Below are 18,506 nucleotides of genomic sequence, written 5' to 3' on the forward strand. Positions count from 1 at the left end.
GACTTAAAAAAATAGTTTTCTCATCAGTAAAGTAACATATTTTGTAAACGTAAATTAATTGCTTTAACTAGTTTATTTTAAAATGAAAAATTAAATAGGATAATCTTATCATATTTAATGCAAAGCACAGTCCAAACATTAAATTCACTATATTTTTTAAAGATCTGAAAAAGTCTTTTCTTTAATGCAGGTAGACCCTATTCGACAATTATAGAATTCTACTCACCTCCATCTGGAAAGATAGTAATTTGAATGTAATTACTGTGATAGAAACTGTCTTTTTTTTTTTTTTCACCATCTGCTATAAATAGGCCCAATTTGAAAAGATCAATACAATTGCTATTCAGTATAAAGTACAATATTGCTAACTAATATTTCCACTGTGTTATGGTTTGGATTGAGGTATCTCCCAAAGCCTCCTGTGTCAAAGTTTAGAGTTGAAATGATTAGATTATAAGAGCTGCTACCTACTCAGCAGATTAATTCATTTGATGGATTAATAACTTGAATGGCTTAATTGGGTGATGACTGTCATGGCTGAAGGAAGTTAGGTCCCTGGCAGCATGCTTTTGGGGTTTATATTTTATCTCTGGCTCCCTGGTTGGCTCTCTCTGTTTCTTGGTTGTCATAAATTGAGCAGCTTTTCTCTGCAGCACCCTTCCACCATGATGTGGTCTCACCTTAGGCCCAGAGAAATGGAGTTAGTCAACCATGAACTAAGACTTTTGAAGCTATGATCCATAAAAAACTTTTGCTCCTAAGTTGTTAAGTTGTTCTTGTCAGGTATTTTGGTCACAGCAATGAAAAGCTAATACACACTGACATCATAAAAGGCAAAATACAATTAATTCCTTATTGCCCCTTTTCCAAATTGTCCCTTCACATGCAGCTCTAGGCCCAGGTTTTCCATTAGTGCTTACTGGACTTCCTGACTCTTAGTAGCCTCATCCTTCCTAAACTAATGACTTCCACAACACAGGTACACACCACATTGTAAAAGATGCTGTTATAGTCTGAAATGTCTTAGCTGAAGAGATCCTTAGAGATCATGGAGACTAAACTCTGTAATATCTGCCACAGGAAATTTGATCCAGTAAGTTCTGGGGTTGAGATGGAATAGGGAAACATCTAAGAGAGAAAGGACCTGACAAGGAGATACATGAACAGTGCTAATGGAGAATATATTATATATATGACATTGATTTTTCTTGTGTTTTCCAATTGCTTCCCTTGATTCATCTTAATATTACCTCCAGTAAAATAACTGTGAATGTGTAAAATAGTTTATAGTACAAGACACATTTCAGGTGCATTCTGACAGTCCAGAGATCTTTAGTAAAATTCTTTGTGTCAGGTTGTTTAAGTCCAAATCCTGATTCTTTCTTCCACCACCAAATTATTATCTATGTGACATAACGCAAACACTCGTTTCTTTGCCTGCAAAATGTTTTTTTTTTAAAAAAAAGCAAAATGTTTTTCCCCCGCCATTGGTTTGAAGAGATTACATAATACAAATGCCATATAGCAAGTACCCAACAAATATAACTATTATTATTAGCTTTTTGTTCACTAAACTGAGTTATCAACAGCAGGGTTTGTCTTATTCCTCATTTAATTCCTAAAGCTCACTGAATGATTAAATTGTGTCAAGTGCTTTGAAAGTTTGGGATTTTGTTATTTGGTGACTTTTTTTTTTTTTACTGGCCAGGTCTCCTATTTCTGAGCAATTCTCTTACACTGACCACTTGTGCTTGGGAAGGATAGCACCAGTACCCATCAAGAGAAGCGCCATGAATATAACTCTTTGAGCTTCCTTCTCACTTTATTCTAGGTGTCTTTCACTCAACTCACCCACTCAATTTAATCTCTTCCCTGCGGTAGGCCTTAACCTGAGCCAGGAAACAACCGGTTGAAGAGCAACCAGTTTCTTGGCTAAAACAGGGGCGGACCTTCCAAGCTGGGAGGACCATGAATGAGAATGTCTGCCTCTCCCTTCCATCAATCCTGCAACGACAGGTATTTCGTCCAAATGGCCTGAACTAAGCATCCCAGATATTTCTCCCAAGCCCACTCAGTTACCAAGGCCCACAAGAGACAGCCAGAGTCTAAGTCAAATTTGTCCAACCAGAGGCCGCTCTAGAAAAAGAAGATCCGCTCAGCCCCACCCGGGGCCGCACTTCCTTTCTAAGTGACAGGTTATAAGCAAATAAAATCGCAGGCCAAGCTGAATGACGAGAGACAGAGCCAATCAGTAAGCTAGTAAAATGACTGCCCGCCTCCGCCAGGCGGAACTTCCCCACCAGTCGCAGTGACTAGAAGGAACACCCCCCCACCCCAACACACACACACACACACTCTCTACGGAACGACTGTTACCTCGTGAGACACACATTCCAGCGACCGCAGCTCGCTACAATAGCGGCAGAAGTAGAGCTGCGAAAGCGGAGCCCGAACCTTCTTTTCTCCTTGGACTAGATAGAGAACCCGCTCCGACTGCAGCAAGGACGCCATCTTGGAGAGGGAGGAGCCAACGGCCCTCCCACCGCCTCACGTGACCACAGAGCCGGCTGCATCCTCGCCGCCTACTTTACGTCTCTCTACGTGGAATTTGACGCAGTTGGGGTTTGCCCTGGTTGAATATCAAAGTGCTGGCCAGCAGCTGGCGTCCCAGATTTCGTCCCCACCCACGTCCGGCTCGGCGAAGTTTCAGTGAGCGTCGGCTGCCCGGAGCTAGCTCAGACCTATGATTACGCCCAGACCTGCAGCTCAAACCCAGACAGGCTCAGCGCTCTCCCTTTTCTTCATTTTCTTCCAGAGAAGAAGGACCTCCCTCACCTTAAAGGCAGAAATGCCGGAGACAGATCAAAGGTCTCAAAGAGACAGATTCCTTGGGAACTGGAAAATTAAGACCAGCACTTTCTTCGATCAGTCTTGTCAATTATTCCTAGGAAACTTTCGCATATATTATTTTGTTTGAAACGTATTATGCACCCTCACGCGGAGTTGGTACATTTATTTCCGTGTTTAGATTTAAGTCTGTATTGTGGGCATTTAATAAGTATCAATGAATGAAAAAACTAAATCCACGAACAGTGTTGTTGGCAGACGTCATTTCTGAAGTGTAAACCAAAGCTTGAAGGACCACCTAAGATGCTTAGCAGAGACTAGATCCCATATTGCCTGCCGCCATGCCTGTAATTTTCTTATTATACTAGTGTCGTGTTGTATTATTACCCATCTGACATTAGTGTTGGTAATAGAGGAGAAAGGGAACTGAAAACAAATCTTTATTGAAAACTTATTAGTTCAAGTTACTGTGTCAAACTTAATATACATTCTTTCATTGAATTCTCACAAAAACTCAGGAGAAGGAGGCTTAGGGAAGCGCAGTGACTTGTCTTAAGATTTCATAGAGAGAGGTAGAACCCCGTTCTGTTTGACTTCGGAATTTATGTGCGTTACTTTCCTGTAAAATATCTACTGCTTATTTTAGCTTATTTTCTAATATAATATTAATAATGCCTTACAGTTTATATAATGCCTTTCAATTTATACAGTGCTTTCATATATATTATCTCACAAATTATGTCTTACTTTATCAATTTAAGCCTAAAAGTTATTAAATTCCATTTACTCGTTTACCAAGCTATCGCCTAGTACTGATTTCATAAGTAGATTTTGCTCTTATGAGAAAATATATTATTAGCCTACTGATTTGCAGTTTTTTCTTTGGGTTAAAGAACTCTTCGGCATTATGGTTTATCGGTTAGCCTCTGCTGAGTTTGAATGCTTTTTCCTGAACTAATCTCCCCTGGTAAAATGAAGTCCTAGAATCTTCAAGTGCAGAGAGACCACAGCCTTGAGCTGGCTCCGTGTGAAAAACGCACTTTCTTGAGGACTGGCTTTGAACAATTAAATGAACAATGTATGTGGTCTCTGGGATATGCCAGGTATTTGGGAGGGAACCAGGGATAAATGAGATACTTTCTCCATTCATAGGGCTTAGAGTCAAGGTCCTGGGGCAGTGTTTCTCAAGTGTGGTTCCAGATCACCAACATAGGAATCACCTAAAGGGTTTATAACTGAAGGTTACAAATATAGATTTATATATGTAGATTCCCAAGACCCAGATAGGAATTTCTTGGATGGGACCCAAGAATTTAAATTTATAAGAAGCTGCCTACTAAAGTGGAAAAGTACTTTTTTTGATAATCACTCCTTAAATTTGCTGTCTTTGACCTTGAGGCTGGGCATGGAGAGCCTTACCTTTGCTGCCTTCTGGTTATTCGTAGCATTCACTAGCAGAATATCAGGAATTTTGTGGCCATCGTGTTATTGAATGTGGAAAGTCTCTATGTTGGTCAATTTTCCATCACTGGGACAAAATACTTGAGAAAAGCAACTTAGAGGAGGAATGATTTATTTTAATTCACAGTTTCAGAAGTTTCAGTCTGTGTTCAACTGGCTGTATTGCTTGCGGCCTAAAGTGAGGCAGAACATCTTGGTAAAAGGATGAAGCTGAGGAAAGCTGTTCATCTCATGATAACATGAAAGCAGAGGGCAAGCACGCCAGCGAAAATGCGCAAGAGTGCTAGTACTCATGCAAGGAATTGGAGACATGATATAGTCCCCAAGGGCACACCCCAAGGGCTCATTTCCAGTTACTAGCTTCCACCTCCTATAGTTTACACTACTTCCCAAAGCCCATTCAGCTATGAATCCCTCAATGGATTAATACTTTGATAAAGTCAGAGGCCTCATAATTTAATATACTTTCCCCAAACCCCACCTGGGAACACTGCTGCACTGGGGATTGAGCCTTCAACAGTTGAGCCTTTGAGAGACATTCCAGATCCAAGCCATAGTAGTCTTCCATGGCAGAAAACTAAAACACCTTGCCTGGCTTTTGCCAGGCTCTTCTTCCCACCTCCAAGGGGCCTGGATTCTATTTTCCATAATTCAAATTCTACAGAGCCCTAGCTTTGGCCTCTGAAGATTTGGGAGATCTGTGTTCCAGTGACCTAGGCTGAGTCCTTCCCTTGATCTTTTTAACTTTTTAACATATATATAATTAATACATGAAAACAGTTTTGAGATACCTCTGAGAATCCACTTGGCAAACCTGGAAGTGTGAAAGAGTTAACATTCTTTGGAGTAAAAGTTGACCACCATAGGGTGGAATCCTGTGATTTAATGTCCCCCCATTTCTGCCTTTATACATTCTCTATGGTTCTGTTAGGGGACAGATGGATGAGTATGTGGAAACACGAGGTTAAGAGAATAATTCTATAAAATGGGCCCACTGTACTGACTCCACATGTTTTCTTTGCCAAAAAACAATTTACTTGCAGCAGTGCCTGGACAGGATATGTCACATTCCTCAGCCAACTACCTGTTATCTGCAAGGAAATGCAGGCAGGAAATAACATTGATAAGTAAAAATCAACAAACTCAACATACAAATCTATTGTGTTTCTATATACTAATAACAGACTGCCTGAAAAAAGAAATTAAGAAAATATTATTTATAGTAACTTCAAATACTTCATAATAAACTTAAGGTGGTAAAAAAAATTTATACACTATGAAACTATAAAACATTGGTGAAAAAATTGAAGAATACACAAGTATATGGAAAGATATCAGTATTGATGGATTAAAAGAATTGTTAAAATTGTTAACATACTACCCAAAGTGTTTGTTACTTGATGCTGTCTGTGTCCTAATAATATGGTAAATTTATTTATTTGGAAATATTACTTTCATTGCATAATGTAGAAAAACTCCATAAATAATAAATTTCTATGAGAATAAAAAAAAATAAGGGAACCCAAGTTACTTTGAAGGGAGAGACTTTTGTGATCCTTTTTACAGACTAGATCCTGGAAGATAAGGATAATTCCTCCTAACCATAGAATTGTAAAAACGATTAAGAATCCAATTAGAACTAGTCAGCATGAACCAAGGTGGCATAGCGTTGTCATGGCAATGGGGACTTGAAAGTCTGTCACCCTGCTGTCAGTCAAAAGTCAAGAGGTGGACCTGGGCAGGACTCTCTGGGGTCCCCAGTAAAGCTGGAATGCAGGAGAGCCACATGGTACCTCTCCTCTCTGAGAAGACCAACTCTCTCCCTAGGGAGTGTCCCCTTGCCCTATCCCTCCCATAAACTAATTCCTGTTACTCTGAGCAACATGTCTGAAATCTTTCTGACTTGGTCACAAGAATTGGGGCCTGAAGGGGGTCTTTGCATTGCCTCAGTTTCTCAGAAGGCCCCAGCTCTGTAACAGTTTCTTACACAGTTTTGGAATTATGAAGCCCTGTTTACACAAAATAGTGAGCAGCTTGATAATGCCGGATGTGTTCCTTCTTACTCCTCCCAGCCCTGAGCTCACTACAGGTCACTGGGATCACTTTGCAGTCCTGGATTCCGGGTCTACAAACTCTCATTTTCAACTCTGCCTTCTAGGGTGAGTTGAAAATGAGATCAAACAATATTGAATAAATATTGACACCAGTTGTGGAAATCTGGGCCAATTTACACTCACCAGAAATGTATGAAACTTCCATTTTTCTATTGTTTTGCCAAAATGGACTATCAAATCGTCTTGGCACTTCCTAGCTATGAAATCTTGAAAAACCATTACACCTCTGTTTTATAACACATAGGATGGGAAGATAATTCCTGTCTCAATGAAAATAGAAAATATTCATGTTTGCAAAAACACTTTGTAAGCTATGAAGCACCAGAGACGTGTAACAAAAGGTCCCTATATGTTCAACATATGAAAAATCTGGAGTGTTTTTCATTTCTTTCAAGAGTCCTTCAGAGAAAATTCACAATAACAACTGAAAAAACTGGGAGCTAGGCTTTGGACAAATACACTCCCACAGAAAAGGCTCATGGGCTTCTACAGTTTCAGAGAACTGTCGCTGACTGATGTTGGCCATCTGCTAGGGCTGCCTTCCCTGCCTTTGGTCTCTTATTGAAAACGACATTTGTCACAGGTTTTCTTGCATTGAATCTCGCAGATGCATCTAAAAGTCACAGTAAGTGAACAGAAGGGAACAAACAAAATAAGCCACCATCTCAACACCCATCTGGCACCTGCAGGAGCTTCACCCAGGAAATGTGATGCTAGCAAAATCCTATTTCCCAAATGTAAGCATGGCAAAGGGCTGCAGCATGCCTTCATTCTGGGAAACATTTTATGGGCATGGGGCATGGGACTTTAAGTTTTGGGGTTCTTGTTTGTTTTTAATGGAGGTGATTATTCCCTACTGGCCCCTTGCCCCCATGTCCCTGCCCCACCTATTGTAGTTATTTCATTCTCTCACCTACCCACCCCAGCACAAAGCCCAGAAACTTCCTGGGTGATTCCCCTTTGATTCAGCCTCCTCAATAGCTCACTCCCCTTGTCATTCTCATGGCCTCTGCCTTAATTCAGAGTTGTACTGATTTCCTTCTGGACTTACTGCAACATCCTGCCTGCTGCCTCACTTGTTCTCTACATTGAGTTAGGGTGGTCTTTCTCAAACCCATCTTTTGATTTTGATCCTGTTTTGCTAGTGCTTGGATTTCTTCAGTGACTCTTCATCACACAGGATAAACCCCCAAACTCTTGGCATAAAAGATAAGGCCTCTAGGATCTTCCTACCTTTATAGCCTCATCTGAAGATGGGCGCTGCATACATGGCCTATGTAACTCTTGTTGACCAACTAATGAAAACATGCACTATCTTTTTATGTTTTTAGGACCCTACATAAGCAATTACCTCAACCAGGAATAACCTTCTTATCTGCTTGCCAGCTCATGGGTATTTTTCTTTTGTGAAATCTTGTCCAGCCCTGCCAATGAGGGAGTTGACCATTGCTTGCCTTTCTCCTGTAATAATGTCCCATTGAGTAACGTGCAAACTGCATTTGCCTTCATTTTCCAAAAGGTATCAGTCTAATTTCTAGAACATGAGCTCTGTGAGGGCCTGGCAAAGGGCCTGCTTCCAAAGTAGGCACACAATAAATTTTGTTTAATTTTTTTTTTTTTACATTGGAGCATTTGGGTTCTCATTGCTAAATTTGCTATGATTATCTGATAGGTATATACACATATAACCACCTCATGAGGAAGGCACTATATTTATAAACCCAATTTTGCAGGTAAGAAAACAGGCTCAGAGAGGTTATTTTCTCAAGGTCACACCTAGAAGTGGTAGAGATAGGATTTGAACCCACATCATCTAATCACTCTGTACCCTACTCTAATAGATTCTGCTAGAGCCCATGGATTGGCAACATTTTCTATAAAGGACCACATAGAAGTAGGTTGAGATTTGTAGGCCAAGGCAAAATCAAGGACATTATGTTTCTATATAAACAGAGAGACAACTTTGCCCCATCCCTTTGGCTTGCTGATTGCCTGGTTGTGGGTACACTTGGAACCCAGTTGGAGAGAAACCAGCTGAGGGAGAAAGACCAAGGGGAGGAGGTGGGGAAAAGTGGGACAAGAAGAGAAAGAAGGAGGGAGGTCAGTTTAACTCTCTTCTCTGGTAACACCCAGCTTCCAGTACCCTTCTTTCCTCCCGGAAGCCAAGCTGTCTCAGCTTGGGCATGCTCAGTGACCAGCAGTCATCATCAGTGGAATTCCCAGTGCATAGGTGGCAGCCAGCAGTAGTCCTGGGCAGCAGGGGGGCACAGCCCAGGAAGAGGAGCAGAGGGAGAAGGAGGGACCCAGGAGGACAAGTGGCTTGGTTTCTGAGGCGCACAGTGCCAGCTTCAGTGGTGCTTGCAAGCTGTACAAAAACAAGCACTGACCACATTTGCCCAGGGTATTGGAGTTTACTGATGCTCACTCTAGACTCCAGGTATAGCAGGCTGTGTATGATCAAGTGTCAGTACATAGTAGTAAGATTCTAGTTCAATCCCTGTATTTTTCAGATGAAAAAAATGAAGCCCAGAGAATTAAAGGGAGAAGCCCACATATTTTCTCACTCTTGATACAGCTTCCTGTTTTCTGGTTACACACATGTGGCTTTCTGCTTCACACCACATGCCTGCAACAGAGTAAGAAACTAGTTGCTCTTCTGACAACGCTTAAAAAGAAAGCCAATGCAGAGGAAAGCAAATGCAAATAGATAGCCCATTTATTTTGCCTTGGAAATCTGCTGGACGATCTCATTTCCACTTTGGGGACATGAGTGTCCCATCTCTCCCCCATGGCTTCACCAGGAGTTTCCTAAATGTACCCAAAGCCTCACCAAAGCTCACCCCTGTCATTGTTCTCTCTGTGCTTAGTTAATGTCAATTCTGTGGGACCCTGGTTCACTTCTCTTTGCTCTGCTGAGGCAGCAGGGATGTGGGTTGTGATTTGCTTTCAATGGGAGGATGTGCCTCGTGTACTCAGGTTAACCACTGAGTAGTCACCCTAACTGCTTAAGGCAGATGCCTGGTCCCTGAAATGATGGCTCACATGAGACAGAGTGTGGCCACACGCTCTGTTTCACCCACCCTTGTGTGCTCAGTTGACTCAAGGGGCTCTAACTCTGTGAAATGAGTGTACAATCGTGAAATAATAGAGTCAGAAATGACCTGGGCTGGGGATGTGGCTCAAGCGGTAGCGTGCTCGCCTGGCATGCGTGCGACCCGGGTTCGATCCTCAGCACCACATACCAACAAAGATGTTGTGTCCACCGAGAACTGAAAAATAAATATTAAAAAAAATTCTCTCTCTCTCTCTCTCTCCTCTCTCACTCTCTCTTTAAAAAAAAAAAAAAAAAAGAAATGACCTTAGCAATTAACTAGTTCAATCCCCTTATTTTAAGACAGAAAAGAGTTAGAGTAAACCTGGGGTTGGAACTCAGGTCCTGATTCCAAATTTCTTTTGCTGGACTTGGCTGGCCCTCTACTTCTACACAGCTCACTACCCAATCTTGAGGCTTGCTACTAGGGGGCCAATAATGTACTTTCTACTGCTTGCTGAATTGAACACAGTTAAAGATTAAATTCCTGCTTAACTCAGTACCTGGCATAGAGCAGGTAGTCAGTAAATGTTTGTAGAATGAATGAATATTGTCTTCAACTATCTGAAACTAGTAGCAGATGGGAGTTAGCAACTAAAAGTTCTTTATCGACCAGGTGTGATGGTGCACACTTGAAGTTCTAGCTACTATGGGGCTGAGGTAGGAGGATCGTGAGCTGGAGGATGTCTGGGCAAGTCAGTAAGACCGTATCTCAAAAACTAATTTTTTAAATAGTTGTAGATGGACACAATATCTTTATTTTTATTTATTTTTATGTCTTGCTGGGGATTGAACCCAGGGCCTCATGCATGTGAGGCAAGCAATCACTGAGCTACAACCCCAGCCTCCTTTTTGTTTTTGATCTTTAAGCAGTTTCTTATCCTAGAAAGTAGATAAGAAGTGGAAAGAAGGAGGAATCTTGCAATTTTAAATAGAGTGGCAGGGTAGGACTAATGAGAAAGTCAGATTTGAGCAAAGATTGAAAGAGGTGGGGAGAGAGCTGAGTGGATATCTTGGGGAAGAGTCCCAGATAGAGGCTGATGAAAGTCTCTAAGGTTCTAATCAGGGAAACAGCAGGGGAAGCTTATTGAAGTCTTGGAGAGCATTTAAAAGGACATTGGGCTTTGCTTTGTGGAGAATGGGGAGCAAATGCATGATGTCAAGCAGAGCAGTGACATGATGTAACCTACATTTTACAAGGGTCACTCTGGACACTGTTTTGGGAATGTTTTGTGAATAGAGAGAAAATGATGGGAGCAGAGATCAGCTAGGAGATTGCTATAGTGATCAGGCAAAAGGCCATAGGGTCTTGAAGGAGGGGCTCTGGCTATATTTTGAAGGTAGACCCTATGGGATTTCCCAAGTTAGCTCTGAGGCATCATGGATGTAGACTGCCCAGTGAAGGTGCAGCTTGAAGCCATGGAACAGGGAGGCTCTGGTAGGTCCAGGGGATGATTCATTTTACGATTTGAATGAATTCAATCACTTCTAATACTATCTGTTTCTTCTCCCTGAGGTCAAAATAAAAAGACCCAGGAAAGAAGCAGACACTTTTATGTTTAAGAGAAGAGAATAAAACTAACTTGTTCCATCTCTCATTTGCTTTGTTCCAACTCACAGAACATGATGACTACCACACAGGAAAGGATATTTCACAAGAGACCCAGAGAAAGAGCCAGTCGGTTGCTAAACACATTAATCAGATCTTCAGTGCTTCAACCCAGGCTGAGGAGACGCTGCTGTTCAAGAGCCCAGCCCATCTGGAATGGGGCCAGGGCTCTTCCCAACAAGCTTCACCCCTTGCCGTGAGGATAAAATGAGTTGATGAAAGTAAAATAGGTAGAGTGTAGAGCACCATTAAGCCGTGAAGTGCAACCCAACCCTTTCATTTACAAGTAGAAAACAGGTTTGGAGAGAGGAAGTGATCAGTGCTCCAGCTGTCTCATCTGAGAATCTCTCTAGCCTCATAGGAAAGATCGCTGGGAGGATAACCACCATAGCGGTTTACCTTTGTTGTACTATGTACTTCTCTTCATCCATGCCCTGGCTGCCGTTCTTGTTATTGTGCCTTGTGCCCTCCCCATATATTTTCAAAACCAACTGTCCTCTCTCAGGCCAAACCCAGAAGTCATCAAACCTGCTGTATTAGTCATGGTATCAACAGGAAACAGGTGGTGGGATAACATTGGTAATTTGAAAAAAATTTAACATAGGGACAATTTGCAAAATTGTGCTTGTGGATTGCACATTCTGATTGTGCATTACCCAGGGCAGGAATGAGTGCTTTTCATAGAGCACAAAGTAGAGGCATGGAGGGATAGGACTTAGAAGAGCAAGCGGGCATTTAGAACCAGAACTCCCACTTGATGGCAAGTAATTATAGACAAATGAACTTATCCTCTTTGGGTGTCTGTTTTTCCAGATATAAAATGAAGTTAGATAACATTTTCAACATGGAATTGTTTAAGGACTAAGTGGTACAATGCATGTAAAATCTTGCTATATAGTAAGTGCTAAAGATATTTTTTAAGTAAATAATCTTTTCTAAAAAAACACTAAAAACAGATACTTTTCATACATATTTTTCTTGAGAACACAGTTTACTTCCAAAATTAGACTGGCTGAACTGAGATATATGCCAGTAATAGTTCTCTCTTAGCTACATTACTGTGTAATTGAACACATTGGAATTAGGCCACAAGAATTGATTCAAGTAATTACAACCACACTAATGAGACCATGTGACCATCTCTCAACTTCAAAGCTATAAAATGGATTTTTTCCATTTCCTTTTCTTTTTTTCTGTCTGCTCAACATCTTGTTTAATCTCATATTCCATGTATTTGGACAATTCTATCATTTTACATTCCTTGCTAATCATCAATTCAGTGAAGTCTTTCAGCTATAATGAAAAAGTTTTCATTAAAGTAGAAGTTCCCACATGTAGTTTTCAGGCTAAAAGCTTATTTCTTTTGAGAGTTAGCCAGCTAGTGAAGCTTCTCCAAAGAGTCTGAGGGCATTTTGCCCAAGGATCTGTAGACCAAAAAAAAAAAACTTTGGAATTTTTCCAGGAAGAAAGAAGAAGAGAGGGAAACTAGTAATTTCAGGAGGCCTCATGCCCAGTGTCTGACATTTTTGGAAGAACTGAGATACTCAAGGGCCTGTAAGGGGGTTACAGCTGTCTGAACCAGGACATATCCATCAGTGGGCCAAGATGGATCACCCTATACAGATTGCTTTTACTTCAAAACTATAGAAATCTTAAGAGCCTTGACCTTAAGCTTTAAAAGAATTTTTAAAAATATACACACAGTGTCTAGTTGGTGATGTACCTTTATTTTTTATTTATTTATATGTGGTGCTGAGGCTCGAACCCAGTGCCTCACACATGCTAGGCAGGTACCGCTTTAAAAGAATTTTGAAAGTACAAGTGACTTCTTTTCATTTCTGGAGCCTAAATACTAGGAAGACTCACTCAAGGTAACATGGCAAAACAGGGACAAAGTCAGGATAAAAAGTCATGACAGTTAGGTGCCATTACATTGTTCCAGTATCCTCCATTCTCTCACTATCCCGAGGACATCTTCTTGCAACATTGCCTGCATAGCACACCTCCAGCAGTGGGGAGCTGAGGACGTCCCAGGGAAGCACGTTCTGTCCATTTCAGGTAGCTATCTTACTAAACTCTTTATTAAAATGAACTGAGATCTGCTTCTCCTCTACTGACACTCTTTGGTTCTAGGTCAGTTGTCTTTGTCTTAGGACATTCTTCAGGTTTGCTCAGAGTCCTCATAGTGGACCTTCCCCTACATCTCTAGACCAAACATCCTGTTTTCTTATAATTCTGTCTTTTTGTTCCATTTTAGAAGAACATTGTATTCTAGACAGATCATCACCTAGTTGCTATTTTTTTCAGATTGTAGTGTCTAGAAGAGGACACAGGGTGATGGTAAATTTTATGTGTCAACTTGGCTAGGCCACAGCTCCCAGATATCTAGTCAAATACAACTAGATGTTGCTATGAAGGTTTCTTTTTAAATTTGTTCTTTTTAGGTATACATGACAGTAGAATGTATTCTGACATATTTTATATACAAAAAGCATAGCTTCCCATTTTTCTGTGGTTGTACATGATGTGGATGGTGGTGTATAATGAGAATAGACCTCATCCAACCAGTTGAAGGCCTTAAGAAAAAGATTGACCTTCCCCAAGGCAATGGGAATTCTGTCAATGGTCTGCCTTTGGACTCCAGCTGCAATATCATCTTTTTCTGGGTTTTTAGTCTGTTGGCCCACCCTGCAGATTTTGGACTTACCAGTCTTCACAATCCTATGAGCCAATTCCTTGATATCTCTCTTACTCTCTCTCTCCATACCAAACACATCTAATAAACTCTGATTTATCTAAGTTTTCAAGCACACAACTCTGCTCTAGGCACAACCTCAGAACTGGAAAGAAAAGTCTTGATTGACCTTTCTTCTTCCTCTCATTCATTCATTCATTCATTCATTCGTTCAAGGAATGAAACATTTATTTATTTTTTCCCCACAATTTTTTATTTGTGTATTATAGTCGTACATACTGATGGGATTTGTTGTTACATATTCCTACATGCACACAATACATAATATCAAGATAATCTTGCTAATATCGCTCCCTAGGAATGGCACACTTAGTTTGCCCCCCAGATACAGGTAATAAAAAGGAAAATATCACAATCAGGGTTTTGAACATAAAGAAGACCTTGATAAAATCAGACCCAACTCAAAATTGTTGTGCAGAGCAGCATAAAATTTAGGCTCAACAGTCAGATAGCCCTGGATTCATATTTTGGCTCTTTTGCTAGCTAGTGGCCATGGCAATTAACTCAATCTTCCCAAGCCTCAGTTTCCCTATCTGTAAAAGGAGGGGTTTGGACTAGATCTTTAATTCTGGATATGCAGTGTTTCAATTTATTGAAAATCTAGGAAGGGAAGAATTGCAGATGTATGAGGGATCTACTTCAGGGCCCAAGAAGTAAACTCATATTGATATGTCATTCATATGTACAGTGAATACAATGAGTGCTGTTTTCCAGTCACATGCTCTTTCACATTCATGATTTTAGTTCATCCCATTTCAGCCCCACTAACACTCCCTGAAGTAGGCAGTAGCATTCCCAGTTTGTAGAAACTGAGGCTCAGAGACATTAAATACTTTGTCCAAGGCCACACAACTAGTAAATGTCAGAAACAGTACGCAAACTCAATTTTCAAAATTCTAAAGTACATAATCTTGCATTTCCTTGTTTTGTTTGGAAATTCTTGGTATTCGGGAAGAATGGCATGTGTTCAAGAAATCCAGGATCTGTTTCAGCGCTGTGTTCTCTTCAAATGGTTTGTCAAATTATGATTTTCTAAATTTAAATAACATGATTTGTATACATATACATAGAGAGCATGTTTGAATATGAAGTGTCTCCCCAAAGCTCATGATAGACAAAGCAGAAACTTTCACAGATGAAATAATCAGATTGTGAGAGCTATGATCTAATCAATGGATTAATCCATTTGATGGAATAAAAATTAATAATTTGAATGGACTAATTGACTAATTGGGTGGGAAATACAGCCAGGCGGGTATGGCTGGATGTAACTGGGGGCATGCATTTGGGGTTTATATTTTTCCCTGGTGAGCAGAGCTCTTTTTCTCTGTTTCCTGGATGATTTATGCTAGTATCAGGCTGTTTTGATTACTCTGTAGTTTGTAGTAAGTTTTGAAATTGAAAGTGTGAATCCTCCAACTTTCTCTATTTTTTTTTTTTTTTAGGATTGTTTTGACTCCTTGGGTTCCTTTGCATTTTTTTTTTTTTTGAGAGAGAGAGAGAAAGAGAGAGAGAGAGAGAATTTTTAAAATATTTATTTTTTTAAAGTTTTCGGTGGACACAACATCTTTATTTTATTTTTATGTGGTGCTGATGATCGAACCCAGCGCCCCGTGCATGCCAGGCTTGCGCATTACCACTTGAGCCACATCCCCAGCCCCCTTTGCATTTTTATATAAATTTAGTTTATAAGCTTGTCCATTTTTGCAAATAAGAGTTGGGCTTTGATAGAAATTGCATTGAATCTTCCATCTATTGACCTGATCATGTCATTTTTATCCTTTATTTTCTTGATGTGGTATATTACATTGATTTTTTGATATTCAACCAACCTTCCATTCTAGGGATAAGTCCAAGTTGATCATATAATTCCACTTGGTCAAAAGCCTTCTATTTTGTTGAGGAGTTTTGTGAATATATTCATGAGAAATATTGATCTACAATGTCTTTGTCTTGTTTTGGTATCATGGTAATACTGATTTCATAAAATAAGCTGAGAAACACAGTTCTTTTGTTCTTTGGAAGAATTGGTATTAATTCTTAAATGTTTAGTAGATTCACCAGTGAAGCCATCTGGTTTTGGGCTTTTTTGTTTGTTTGTTGTTTTTGGATTACCAATTCTCTCTTAATTTGTTAGGAGTTTATTCTGATTTTCTATTACTTCTTCATTAAGTTTTAGTAGTTTGTTATCATTCTAGGAATTTTTCCATTTCATCTAAATGATCTCATTTGTTGGCAAAAAGTTGTTCATACCGTTTCCTTATAATTCTTGTTACTTCTGAATGGTCTATGGTAATGTCCTTTCTTCCATTTCCAACTTTCATTTCATAGATTACTTTTAGGTAATCTATGAAATGAGTCTTTGTCTTTCATGTTCAGTCTAGCTAAAAATTAGGCGATTTCACCGAGGAGGTCAAAGAAATCACTTTTGGTTTTGTTGATTTTCTTGATTTTTTTCCCATTCTTTATTTTTGTTAATTTCCATCCTAACTATTATTTTTTTCCTTCTCCTTGCTTTTGGTTTAGTTTGTTCTTCTTTTTCTCATTCTCTAAGGTGGTAGGTTAGGTTGTCGATGTGCCATCTGTCTTCTTTCTTTCTTTCTTTCTTTCTTTCTTTTTTTTTGTGGTGCTGGGGATTGAACCCAGGGCTTTGTGCATGTGAGGCAAGCACTCTACCAACTGAGCTGTATCCCAGCTTCTTTCTTATAGTTATGGATTTTCCTCTATGCACTGTTTTAGCTGTGTTTCCTAGGTTTTTGTGTAGTTATCTATTGTTGTTATTGTATTGGGGATTGAACCTAGGCAAGCACTTTATCTCTGAGTCATATTCCCAGTCCTTTAAAAAAAACAATCTTTATTTTGTGTCAGGATATTATTAAGTTGCTTAGGCTGGACTTGAGTTTGGGATCCTCCTGCCTCAGGCTTTCTAGAAGCTGGGATTATAGGTGTGAACCACCATGCCCAGCTTGTTTTGTCTTCATTTTATTTTAAAATACTCTCTATTTTTCTTTGTGACTTCTTCATTGGTGTACTGATTATTTAGTATTATGTTTTTAAATTTCCACGTATTTGTTAATGACCCAAACTTTTTTCTGTTATAAATTTCTAATTTCAATACATCATGATTAGAGGATATACTCTGTAAGATTTAAGTCTAAATTTACTGGGACTTGTTTTATGGTCTGGCATGTTTATCTTGGATCATGTTCTGTGTATACATGCAAAAGATGTATATTCTGTTGTTTAGAGTGTTATACAGATGTCTTTTAGGTCTATCTTGTTCATGGTATTGTTCAATTCTTCTGTTTCTTTTGATCTTCTGCCTTGTTGTTCAATCTGATATTGAAAGTGAGGTATTAGAGTCTGTGACAGTTATTACTAAATTGTCTTATTTCTTCTCTCAATTCTATCAACCTTTGTGTTATGTCATTTTTCTTTGGTTGTTAGGTGCATATGTTTATAATTGTGATAATTTTCTGATGGGTTGACTTCTTAACATTACAAAATGTGCCTCTTTATCTCTATTAACATGTTTGTTTTATAGTCTGTTTTTTGCTCTTGTTGTAAATGTAACCACTTCAGCTTTCTTGTGGTTGCTGTTTGCATCATGTTTTATTCCATTCTTTTACTTTCAATCTATTATACCTTTGAATATGAAGTGTACCTCTCTACTAGATACTGTATAACTTTGATTCTGCATTTTAAAAATCCAAACTGAGAATCACTACCTTTTGATCGAATTGCTTAGTTCATTTGCATTTAACATTATTATTGGTAATAGTTGTATTTTTATCTCTCATTTCACATTTTTAAAGTTTTCTGTATTTTTTGTTCTTCTATTCCTCTTCTACTACCTTCTTTAACATTGAATGAATATTTTTTAATGTAATGATTGATACTTTTATCAAAGCTCCTCTTTGCTCATATATTCCAATACCCCCAAACCAAAGCCAAGAAATTAATCTCCACTAGGTTTTATATGCAGTACCTAAAAGTGAGCTATTTCCTTTTTTCTCAAAGTCTACTCCATTTGCTAACATTACTGGCCTGCCAGCAAGTAAATTTCCTTACTGACTTATCAGCATAATGTTGGAACACTTAAGCCAAATAATAGACACCAGACCAGTTTCCTCAGAGGGCTATAGCCTTGCTTCCACACAGGAAGTACAATTCTTGTTCCTCAGTGGTTATGTAATTATAACAGATTAAATGACATTTATTCCAGTATAAAACTCTTTGGAGGTTATGATTGTGTAATAGATTTATCCAATATATCCTGGTAAAGAGGAGAGCAGAGTCTGTGAATCTTTTCAAATAGTTATAATAGCCAGAGACTCTGTGAAAATATTTACTCCTCTTTTCTAAGGGTTAGTGGGAACAAGAGATCATTAAGAACTATTTCTTTTCAGTTTGCATAAGCATAGTTTGCTAAGTTGAGGATTATCCATAGACCACAAAGTTGGCGAATAAGTAAAAATGAAAGAGAAAAGAGCTTTCTTATGCACATCAGAAAACAGAACATTCAAAACAATCCACCAGTATTATAAAACAAATAACCATGATTATATTTCCCTCATTAGCTTATTAAGCTTATGTGATTTATTCTTGACTCACAAATCTGCAGTGTAC

At 39.2% G+C, this 18,506-nt stretch overlaps 1 protein-coding gene across 3 annotated transcripts in view; it reads right to left on the reverse strand.

Moving 5' to 3' along the window:
* Positions 1-2,566, reverse strand: part of Dctn4 (dynactin subunit 4) — a 32,632-nt gene extending 30,066 nt beyond the window's left edge. Inside the window, exon 1 of one of the 3 annotated variants that reach the window (XM_005324152.4) lies at positions 2,377-2,566. In XM_005324152.4, coding sequence (XP_005324209.1) covers positions 2,377-2,511 — 135 coding nt within the window. In that variant the 5' untranslated portion in view covers positions 2,512-2,566. The remainder of the gene's footprint in view (positions 1-2,376) is intronic. The other 2 variants (XM_005324153.5, XM_013358157.3) reach the window with 2 other exon arrangements.
* Positions 2,567-18,506: the final 15,940 nt, after the last annotated feature.

The sequence above is a fragment of the Ictidomys tridecemlineatus genome, chromosome 1, assembly GCF_052094955.1.
Source record: "Ictidomys tridecemlineatus isolate mIctTri1 chromosome 1, mIctTri1.hap1, whole genome shotgun sequence".
NCBI classification, from domain to species: domain Eukaryota; kingdom Metazoa; phylum Chordata; class Mammalia; order Rodentia; family Sciuridae; genus Ictidomys; species Ictidomys tridecemlineatus.